At 36.4% G+C, this 12,316-nt stretch overlaps 1 protein-coding gene across 3 annotated transcripts in view; it reads right to left on the bottom strand.

Moving 5' to 3' along the window:
* Positions 1–12,316, bottom strand: part of LOC106093351 (MAP kinase-activated protein kinase 2) — a 55,410-nt gene continuing 43,094 nt past the window's right edge. For 2 of the 3 annotated variants that reach the window (XM_013260398.2, XM_059367631.1), the window contains exons 6-7: positions 10,379–10,794; positions 8,813–10,281 (exon numbers count right to left, since the gene is read on the bottom strand). In XM_013260398.2, the coding sequence (XP_013115852.1) occupies positions 10,186–10,281; positions 10,379–10,794 (512 nt within the window). In that variant the 3' untranslated portion in view covers positions 8,813–10,185. Of the gene's footprint in view, positions 573–8,812; positions 10,282–10,378; positions 10,795–12,316 lie in introns of those variants that run through there. The other variant, XR_001222337.2, reaches the window with a different exon arrangement.

The raw sequence follows: 12,316 nt of genomic DNA, 5'->3' as shown, positions 1-12,316 counted from the left end.
TCACTTATACGCGCTAAAAGAGCTACAAAAATACTTTTATTATTTGATGACTGCATGAAAAAGAAAAGAAACAAAAACTAAAGCAATTCGTTTTTCAAAAAAACAAATTTTACAATAATTATTATAATGCTATGTATAATTCATAAACTAACCAAACAAAAAATGAACGATTTTATAATAAAATTTAGCGGCAGATGCACTTTTTGCCAATACTTGTAACTAAAAGTAGGTTTGAACGTTTTCAATATTTGTATATAACTTTTTCATTTCTTCAATATTATTTTCAACAGTTTTGTATAATAATAATAAGTATATAATAGAGCAAATGTTAACTTTAATATATTGACTTTATTGTTATTGTATTTTGTTTGCTGTTATGTATGTATGTATACTTTTTTTAAATATTTTTTATATGATTATAAATAAGTTTTAATATTTTTTGTTTTTAAGCTTTTACATAGTAAAGAATAAGTTTTTCTTAAAAACAATAAATAAAATAGTTTAGAACTTAATTAAGAAATACAATTCTTAGGGGTTGACAGCGGCTGAAAATCGGACACAATTCTGGTTTTCTAAAATACATAGGAAGTTTTTCTTTATTGGGCTTTGCAATGTGTTTTAATGGAATTTTTTTTTTCATTTTGTGTTATGAAATTATAATGCCTCATATATGAGTGTACTTGCTGAAATTGTTAAACTGATACTAAGAATAACAGAAAAATAACATTGATGCTAGAAAAACACTAGCTCAGTCAAAAATAGATTGAATGTCAATTACACATAAAGGGATGTTATATTTAACAGCCGGTCACAGTTGTTAGTTTGTTGCGGTAACCTTAGATTCCACATGAATTCCCTTGTATTTTCTAACCATATACACGAGTAAAAGCAACCTATGAACTGTGTATGTGTGTGCCGGCAGGCAGGAGGATCAGAGAAAACACGATAGTGTAATCTCATGGCAACCGGTTGTACGCACTGGATTGACCCGATGGAGTTCTTCATTGACAAGGGCTGACGTCTCAGTGTATAACACACTGCTACAACAATAACGATAGTGTCGAAAGTGGCGGCTTAACCAACTGCCGAAACGTCCACTAATGGTTTGTTCGTTTCTGTGTCTGCTGCGCCTGTGTGTCTGGGAATTTATTTTCTGCTATCAATAAAAAAAAACTTTTTATGCTAGTTCTCAAGGTCAATCAGCCCATATTTCTCCCCTTTGGGAGATTAATGAAAAATTAAAGCAAATTTTTGAAATAAACCAAATTTTTTCCAAAGGAAAAAAAATTTAACTTATGGAAAATTTTAAAAAATACCTATCAATTAGGATTTAACTTGATCGATTTTGCTATTTCCCACAATATTTTTACATTGTCATGCGCCCCGGTGTCCTCCTCAATAGACCACTATGAAACCATTTTCCTTTGGCATTATGTGGTGCATGTCAGATTTTTATTACGCATGAATTTAAAACAGCGATAAATACACTACTAACAAAATTCTTCGGGAAATCACAACAACTATGTCGTTATGTTAAAAATAATGCATCCGCTCATTCACAAAAATTCTAAGATCTCGATGCGATGGCAATTTGTACTCATTGCGACATAGTTATTGTGATTTCTTGAAGAATGTTGTTAGTAGTAATTTATTGCAGGCACTAGAATGTATAAAAATTAACAATTTTCAAATTATCTTTTAGATGTTAATACTACAATTGGCCATTTGCCATTAACTTCAATTGCTGCAAATTTCCAGAAAAAGTTGCAAAAAACGATTGGAAATTAAAAACCTTTCTTATCGTTTATTCTCTAGGCGATTTACAAATTATATACTGTTTTGCTATAAGCACAAACAAATCAGATGAACTGTAACAATTTTCTTTGGAAAGCTGTGCTATATAGTTAACGATTCATTTGTTTTTGAGCTTTTTCATGTTCTAAACGATTCATGCAATAACAGTTAATAGCACGCATTTTACTCGAAATCACAATAGGGCTCATGTCATGGTATTGGTGTAGTCTGGCTAATGTGCACTTATTGTGACTTATGAAAGAAAATTTAGTTTTGATTGAATTCGCGAAGGAAGCGGTCTAGTTTCTGGAAAACAATTCGAGCGATTCGGGTCTTTTATTTTGTGTTGTGAAAAATGTTATACATTGTGCAATTTATTTAGTTAAGAAATAAAGAAGTGTGCGTCTCGGAATTTAGTATCGAACAGTTGCGCGTGTGAATATTAACTTTCGTGGACTTTGCAAAAATTATCGGGTTAACTAACATTGTTCAATGCATAAGAATATGCAATTCCCGCTACAAACTGCACTTCCTTTTTGTTATTATCTCATAAGCGAATTTCCTATTGGAATTGTGCAGTGGTAAGTGCAACTAGAATGGTTTCTTTATCTTCTAAATACACTCACGGGATTTTGTGATCTGCATGATTGTTGCAATTTGTTAGCTCCTGCACAGTAAATGCAATTTGAGGTTATGTTTTTTTGCACACAACAATTCATGTTCATATTCTGTTTTCATGAAATTAGTAGGGACAGTCTTAAGACAATGTGGAATGGAAAGAAGTTAAATTTAAAGCATAAGGCAAGTTGTGAAAAAACGTTGCAAAATTTTAAAATTTTATCAACAACGTCGTCTTATTGTTGCATTAGACAGAGAGGATTGCTACAGTAGTAGCTGTCCTGGCTATTAAAAAGATTGAGTTGTAGCAATGCGTTCTTCCCGTAATGGGGTGTATGTACTGCAACGACTAAGCTCCCCGAATGGAGCTTGCCAAATATCGCTGCCGCAACATGCAAGTATGTAACTAAGACAACAATAAAACAAGAGGTAGCAGTTAAAAATTTTGACAGGAAAATAAAATTTGTACAGCCATAATCCACTTGGTAGCTAACTACGGCTACAATGACCTTATGAAAACTATTTAAACCTGCCATCTTGGTGGTTTTGTGGGTTGTTCTTGTTGTAGCCACATTTTCATGTGAAGGTGGAGATCCTCGTCAAGCTGCTGTAGGTGAGTAATTGGTTATTTGAAGTCGCCAATCACACGCCTTGTCATGGCACTTAGTATTTGTGCAAGAGTCGGTGCCGTCCGGCCTCTCCACGACTACCGTTGCAGCTACTCCGTTTGGAGCATTCCACTATCGGCAACCTGTGGACACGTCCGGTAGCTCGCAGCCTAGGCTTCTCGTGACAACAATAAACACCACGCAGATCGGACCTCAATGTTCCAGCCACTTTTGGGGTGAAGCCTCTGGAGCTAATTGGTATTTTGAACATTTTTAAATATGTGTGTTTCTTGAAACTCAAAAATTAATAAACTTCTTTCTTCTTGGTCTGATTGGTCGAAACAAATTTGCCGAAAATTCAGGGCGAATCGAATTTTCTTCGCCCTGTTTACAAATTTTAACATATCAAAATCCAAAAAAAAATATGCTTTGTCGTAAAAAATTCGCCAATGCGGCCACCTTATTAAATACGTCTTGTCAAAAACAAACCTTTTTGATTTTTGTGGCTGTGGTATAGCCTACAGAACTACCAGGCTTAGTTTTTGCCATACGAATTCGCAAAATGCCAAAAATTGCTTTCCCTATATCCGCCAAAAATTATATTTTTAATATTTTAAATCAATTCACGTAATTAGGTAAAATTACATACTAAAATTTTTAAACCAAATAAGCTTTTATTAATTGGTATTTTATGGATATTTTATTTGTTTAAAAAGTGTTAAATGAAGCTAAATGCTTTTGGTTACATGTCCATTCCCCATTAGAAAAATAAAATTTAATCTAATTTTTTTATGCATGTCTGAAGATGCATTCAACAAATTTTAATATCGTAAAAAACGATATTTCAATGATATCACATCAAAACTAATTGTGGAAGCGGTCCTCATTAAAAGCTGTTACTTGTGAAATTGTCTGGCATTAAAATCCGAAAAGATTGCAAACGAAATGCTTATGAACGTGTAGTGTTTTGGTTCGTCTAGGTTGAATTTTATCATATCCACATTAATTGCAATAAATATGGTAACTTTGTTAAAAGGGTCCTTGTGGATCTCGACTTTAATAAATCTCCGAGCCCGGACGGTATATGAACACTTGTTCTTTGTAGGTGTTCTTCGACGTTTGCTCGTCCACTACGCAGCCGTGCGGGAGTTTTCCCGGCGCGTTAGAAGTTTGCGAACGTTCAGCCCATCCCCAAAAAAGGTGGGGCGAACAACACTGCGAATTACCGGACAATTGTGATATGCTCGGCGCTCTCCAAGGTTATGAAGAGTATGGTTAAACATCATCTTGTCCAATACATAGAGTCCAATGGCCTTCTAAGCGATAGACAGTATGGGTTGTGCAGAAATCGCTCTACGGGAGACCTAATGGAGTCGATCTATCTACCAGTTTGGTGAGAGTAAGTTCGTGACTGGTATTTCCAAAGCATTTGATAGGGCCTGGCACGGTGCATTTTTATCAAAGCTTGCCGCTTTTGGAGTAGGTAATAACTTTGTTCGATTTATATCAGAGACCGACCACTGCAGTGTGTATCAAGCAGAAATCCTTGGAATTAAGGAAGTGGTGGAATGGCTAAGATATAATGTCATTACGACGATTGGCATAAATATCTTCTCAGACAGCCAGGCAGCCATTAAATCCCTGGAGAACGTATTTCTGAACACAAAAACCGCCCTCGACTGTCGCAGATCTCTCAATGAGATGGCTGAGCAGTTATAAATTCACCAGTTTTGGATGCCGGGCCACAGAGATATCCCAGGGAATTCTAAAGCAGACGAGCTTGCGAGACTAGGAACTACCTTACACACTCCAGGGACACTGGAATCTTTGGGTATACGACATTTAAGCTAAGTTTTCAGGACCAGGCCCGAAGGGTAACGAATGATAGATGGCCACAAGGAGGGAACTGTGAGCATTCAAAAACTATGTGGCCTCATCTAGACTTGAAGAGGTCTACTGCTTTGCAGTCATTGTGTCCGTCATGACAGGTCACTGTCTAATCGGAAAACATGAAGGTTTTCAGCAACGACTTTTGCGGAAGCTGTAGGGACATCGAGGAAGAAGAGACTATAGAACACCTTCTGTGTGTGTGTCCCGCATTAGCAGTTAGAAGGAGTTCCACTTTAGGTTCTCATTTCTTTGAGAACCTGTCTGATTAAGCGGATGTGAACATGCGCAAGTTATTGGGCTTTTTAAAGCGATCTGGGTGGTTTAACCGTGGGAACTAGAAGGCATCTTCCTTTTTCCGTTCCTGTGGTATCACAATGGACGAAAACGTCTAAGTGAGTCTGATGGCAGGCTGCCACTTAAACCTAACCTAACCTTCTCAGAGATCGCACTATATGGGTTGTTGTAGATGGGTTCTCATCCGATAAGTATACATTGACTGCAGGTGTGCCACAATTGTCCTTTCCCGTTCTCTTTTTTCTTATTTTTATTGACGATCTATTGGGTCAGACTTCAAATCCAGTCTACTCATTTGCCGATGACAGTAGTCTGTGTCATTCATATTTATTCGATCACAGGCCCAGTCCTCAAGAAATTGTGGACAAGAGGCGCATTATGGATGAACTGCTCTCCCAGGATTTGATGGCCATTTCCGAGTGGGGTAGAATGAACAGAGTAGACTTTAACGCACAGAGGATGCAGTGCTGTTACTTGTCTCACAAGCGATTGACTGGCACACTACAATCGTCGATATCTATCGAAGGTATAGAATTAGTGCAGTCTTGATGTTCTGGGCATGAAGATATGTGATGTCGGTTGGTCAAAACACGTATTGGGTTTGGGGTTTCTTAAGCGGTGCAAAAAATATTACACCTCTATATTTTCAATATCTATACTACTTACATCAGGCCGAGTATGGAAAATAACTCTTATATATGGGCAGAAGCTCCAAAATCATCCTTGGAGCTATTTGACCGGGCTCAACGGAGAGCGATGGTGTTAATTGAGGACAGTAGAGTATCCAGCTTTATTGCTTCTCTTGAACATCGTCAGAATGTGGGTAGCGTTGCATTGCTCTATTGTCATTTTCATGGCGTGTGTTCCAGGGATATTCGTCTTCTTATCCCCGACGTTAGGATGTTCACCAGTAATACAAGACTTGCCAGGAACTCACAGCCGTTTGTAATTGATTAGCCAGTCGTCCGAACCAAAATTCATTCGCCGAACCAGTCGTAAGTGGAATCGATTTCCGATTAATATCTTTCCCACCGTCATAGACGTTCAAAAATTTAAGACGAATATCAATAAACACTACTCCCTCTTTCCCCCTCCAACCCTTAACTTTCCTTATTGCCAACGCAATGCACTGCATATATAGGGGGCATACCCTGCGTGTTGGTTACTTGAATAAATCAATAAGGGCAGGATTCATGAGTCTTGTTAAGAAAGCGCGACTGATAATCTGTCAGATTGTATTGAAAACGCCCTAACTGTGACCAGCAAATTGATTTTGCAACAAAATCTTTCGCTTAACTTTTTAAAGAGGGTTTCTTTTCTATTCTTTAAATAGCAACAAAAAAACCAATGGATCAGAGCTGTACAATATTCATGTTAAAATTATAAAATGTAGAAAAAAATCTCAAATAAGGGTTTGGGGTTATTTTAAGGTTTTCAGTGCAGTTTTAAAAATTGACTTTTACAATGTTATTATTGAATTCTATTGTTATGACCGAAATAGTTTTTTTTTAATCAAAAAATTATCTGTAGTGACGAACGTCAGAATGATTGTGTTAAGAGCGAAGACCCATCAAATGCTTATTAAAACCTTCAATGCTTGGTACAGCTTGTGGTCTGTCATCACCAATGTATGGTACTGCGTCAACAAAATTGAGTGTTCCAAACATATTGTCATTTGACCTACAAAATGTATCCACTCTACAGGTTATGCAACATGACCCAACTATGCTATTGCTTATATTACACCAAATGTATTTCAAACTCATAGAAGCACAACCTACACAGGCTGCTTTCACCTTAGATAAATTCCAGACCCAGATGTTTGGAAAATCACCACCTCTACTTTTGCTTTGATTATATGCCCTTTATAAATTATGTATTATGTATTTTTGTTGAGTAAAAACAAAAAAAGGAAATTTCAATATTCATAATAAATATAAACCTTATATAGAAATAATATGGGTAATTAGTTAAAAATTAGGATTTTAAATAATTTCATGTTTTATCCAGAAATTATACAAAACACACAGCATAAACAACATATGAGGAGCATATTTTCGTTATCACTTTTGTTGTTTATTGTGGTAAATATAAAAATAACTAACTAAAAGAAGCCTAATTTAAAAATTTCAAATAAAAAAAGTCCTTTAAGGCCCAGGATTCACTAAGGTTAGGTACATAAAGTGGATAGGCACCATGATTACCATTAAGGATGTCAAATCTGCCAATTGAAAATGTCATCAAATAGGAAAAAACGCAAACAAAGATTGAATGTTAGAAGAGAATAGCTTGACATCCTCAATGCCAAGTACTGTCAAAAATTAAAAAAGTTGTATGTCGGCTGATCGCCTGGCTTAACCTTATTCAGTGAATCCTGTTTAAGGCCTTTTTCACAAAACTTTATTTACATTTGAAATAGGTTTATTTAGCAGTTCTATAAAAGAAATCTATCAAAAAAACCTATTTCAAATTTACATTAAGTTTTGTGAATAAGACTGCAAGAGTCAAACCATTTAAACATCTATTAGCCAAAGAGTTCATCTTCATTTTGAGGACTTATCTATCTATAGTCATATTGGTACAATTTTGCAAAAAATATCACAAATCACTGGGGATTGGGTTACAAACTCTTACTATGGCGCACAAAAATAACCTGGTGTGACATCATTTGTTTTTTTTTTTTTCAAAGTTATATATACAAGTCTGTTCCGGATTTTGAAAAACGCAAAACGAAAGATTTTCTTTGCCTTATATCTTGCAAACCTATCTCGCCGTATCTATCTTGAAATTCATACTATAATCAATTTTCACAAATGTTGGCATCACAAATAAAAACTTGTCTATCCTCCCACTCGCTGCCAGACTCAAAAAAATCGGTTTTAAAGTCTTCGTATCACCTTTTTTACGAAGAGATTGGCATGTGCTGCATAGTTTTTATAAAGATAAAAGGCGGCTTTGGGGAAAAATAGAAAAAGGTTTTGTTAAATATATTGAAAAATCGTTCGATATTGATGGACCCGATGGTTTCTAGTATTGCTGGCGTGGCAAATAAAACCCAAAAGAAATAAGCCGTAATTTTGGGAGTGGTGCGTCATGATTTGGGTAGCCCTTCCTCTCATGGCAAGCTTCCCCTGGCTTGGATTAAAATTATAATTATCTTTGAGAATTGTGTATATATGATAGAATTATCATTTTTGGAATTTGGTGAAAAATTAATGGATCCGGTCATAATTTTTCTGCAGACTTATGCCAAAATCCACAAGTCGCCTGCCACAAAACCTTGTCTTTCTTCCAAAAATATTAAAGTTTTAATTTGGCCCGCACTTAGTGCAGACATAAATCCCATCAAAATCCTATGGGGTGTCTTAGAACGAAATGTTTTTGCCAATGGAAAGCAGTACAAATCTACTTCCGCACTAAAACATGTGCGTAGAACCGCATAGGCCGAAATACGGATAGAAAATTTTCAAAATTTGATCCACTCGATAAAAAATCGTATTTTTGATGTTAAGAAATGCAAAGGAGGCAGAATCAATTAATACATATAAATTTTTTTTCAGACCTATGTCATATTTCGTTACTTAAGCAATATTTATTTCGCACAAAATTTCTTGGAATTTGAAGTATTTTTGCTAATTAAGGTTAAGTTTTTATAAATAACTAACTCTATTCAGGATGCACTTATAAGGTGAGGTAATACAAACAGCTGAGTACAATTTTTTTATTTTTGTTGATTTTGTAGTAAATATAAATGTCAAAGGTTTGACAAGACAGCTGTGCATTTTTATTTCTAAAATCTTAAAAAGATGTTCTATTTGGTCCGATATTCCACACATAAGCTACAAAACAGTTTGATAATGATGAAAATACAAATATAAAGCATATATGAAGAAGATAAGTTGTAAAACAAAGTTTACTTCTAAAAACAAGTTGACATTTCAATTTACGGCATTTGCCATTCAAGGTAGTTTCGTTGGGGGTATATTTTTTTTGTTGTGCTGATGACGCTGACTCTTAATTTTACCATGAACACGCTCATAAATACTCAGGTTTCACTTATAAAAGGTTAGGTCACTTGCATGGCGAAACAATTAAAGGTGGTCTCATTTGTACAACAACCACAAATCATATGGTGCAATCTGCCATGTTGTCATTAATCTGATCGTACCTTTGACAACATACGCAAATAAATTTGTGTGCGTGTGTGTATACGTGTGCGTATATGAGCAGAGAATATGCGAGAAAGAAGATAACAACAATGAGAATGCAAACAAAAATCTTTCATCTTAATACCGTCAAAGCTGGCCGGCTGCTAACAGCTGTTCGCGTGAGATTACCTTTTTAAATCCGCCTTGAGTCACTTGCGAAAACATAAAGTGGATAGGCCCCATGAACATTATAAGGGATGTCAAATCTGCCGATTGAAAATGTCATCATGTAGGAGAAAACGTAAACGTAAAACAAAGATTGAAGAGAACAAGTTGACTTCCTCAATGCCAAGTACTGCCAAAAATTAAAAAAAAATGTTTGTCGGCTGATCGCTTGGCTTAATCTTATTCAGCGAATCCTGATAAATACTAAATAATTCCAAATCAATTTCTTGCATTTTCGCTTTTTTCATTGTATTTTTGAGTGAACCTATACTTATTTCGCGCACTGTATAGTAAGACGACTTTCAAGTGAAATCACACCGTTTGGGAATAAAAGGCAAAAATTTTCCTTCGTTTTGCCAATCGAAAACCAGAACAGGACTCATAATGTTTAGTAGCAAAATGTAGGACATACATATTTTTTAAGAATTATTTGTTTTTTTGCTTATTGTGTTTATGTTCATTTCTTTTAATCTTCTCTCCTCTCATGTTTTATTTTCATAATTAATAACTTATTAAATCGTTCTGTAGTATGTAACGTTTACCAACCAATGTTTTGTAGTAAGTATGAAACCAACAAGAATAGCACAGGTGACATAGTGACTGGTGGTTTACTTATTATTTTGAGCAGCTGCAATACCTTCAATCTTTTTTCGTCTTTTACTTAGCAGGGGGTTGTTTGATTTATCCAAAGCCTTTATGTGTGTCTAAAAGAAAAATATAAAAAAAAAACAATAAATCTTTAAACCATTCTAAAATATTTTTCAAATATTCCCTTCATGTTTTTCTTATGTCCCTACTAACCTGATCATAATCCACACGCATTGTTGCCAATGATCTGGTCATTTCTTCTTGAACCTCCGGCCATGTTTCTTCGCCTTCTTTCAACATGCGTCCAGTACACAGTGGTGTTTGTGGCACCTCTGTATATTGGGCAATCCATTTGTTGCGCATAACTTGTTCAATGGGTAGACGTTTGCTGGGATCAACATTCAACATGCCCTTGATTAAATCTTTGGCAGATTGACTAACATTTTTCCACTCTGGATTGGGGAAATCATATTGGCCGGTTCGTATACGTTTCCTCATGCCTGGTGAGATGGCCAAACCATTATTGCTATAAAATGGTGGAAAACCACAGAGCAATATATACATAATCACACCCAAGGACCAGATGTCACAACTTTTGTCATATTTCTCGGCTCCTAAGACTTCGGGAGCTAAAAGAAAAAAAAATAAGGAAAAATTGGAATGGTTAAATTGAAATCAGCATTAAGTAATAAGTAAAGGAATGCATGGATGATATCATTTCTTATTGCCATTTAGCTTGGTAAACCTTTTAATACACCATAGGAAGGGGCACGGGATGACTATGAGTACCACACAGTCTGGTACTTTGAGCTCTGATTTATGTGCATCACGAGAAGCTCAGCTGAGAGCTCCCGGGTGCATCCACAGATTGCGGATAGTGGTATGCTCCATATGCTGTAAATGCAGCAATTTTCAGCCCAATGGCCACAGTGGACCATTTTGTGCGAAAAATAGAGCATCTAAAGGAAAAATAGTCATATATTGTCGAAAAATGTGAAAAAGGGGTACCAAGTTTTTTTTAGATTCTACAAAGTCATAGCCTACTTGATATTTCCTGTAAGCGCTTTCACTATTTTCCAGATGACCACGTGAAAAATAGAGCATCATAAGAAAAAGTGGCCAATTATTGGTGAAAATGCCAATATCTTGGGTTCCTTGAACTTTGGGTACCAAATTTTTTTGATTCTCCAAAGGCATGTCCTACTTGATATTCCCTGCAAGCGCCTTCAGGATACTATTTCGCCGTTGGCCATAGTGGGCCATTTTGTTCGAAAATTAGAGCAACATAAAGGAAAATGGGTAAATATTGGCGAAAAATGTCAATATTTTGGGTTCTTTGATTCTTTGGGTGCCTGCTGCTTGATATTTCCTGTAATGCCCTAAGCATATAGTGGTCACCCATAGGAGTGGCGCTAATATGCCCCCCTATGGAGTGCCTTGTGCCACATTCCTCCTTATATTTATGTCATGGGACACACAATTTATCCACCTGTTCCTTAGCATATGGTTTATCCAGTCTCTAAGGACAGAGCACACCCGCTACTGGTCCAAGGATTGGATCAGTGTGTCGGGCTGCACATTGTTAAAAGCCCACTCGATGTCAATGCATACCGCCAGTGTGTACGTTTGGCATCGAAGGATTCTTCTACTTTATGCACAACCTCATGCAGGGCAGCCTTCACCGACCTTCTCTTTACATAGGCATGTTGCTTGTGTTTGAGCAGTTCTTTGGATGTCATACTCTTTATCGTGTTGTCCACAATAGGTTCCATGGTTTTGAGTAAAAAGGACGTATGGCTTATAGGTCTGTTGCTGTTGTTGTTGTAACCACATCTTCATGTGGAGGTGACGATCCTCGTCAAGCTCCTGTATGAGCAAGCTCATTCCGGTCCAAAAAACCGATCGTCGCGGGAACAAAGTGGCCATTGGATATTTAAAGGCGCCAATAACACTCCTTGTAGTTTGTTTCCTCTTTGTTTTGCTTTTCTCACCAGCCGTTGCAGCTCCCGACATTGGTGGCGGTGTCGGATAGTCGAAAGACAGATAAAGTGATGCCAGGTATGCTCCACCGTGCTCTAGAACAAGTAAAAGCATGCTAAGTTCGGCCGGGCCGAATTTTGGAACCCATTACCATGATTTCTGCTAAAATAG

Source organism: Stomoxys calcitrans, chromosome 4 (assembly GCF_963082655.1).
Source record: "Stomoxys calcitrans chromosome 4, idStoCalc2.1, whole genome shotgun sequence".
NCBI classification, from domain to species: Eukaryota; Metazoa; Arthropoda; class Insecta; order Diptera; family Muscidae; genus Stomoxys; species Stomoxys calcitrans.
This window is presented reverse-complemented; position numbering and strand designations above follow the sequence as displayed.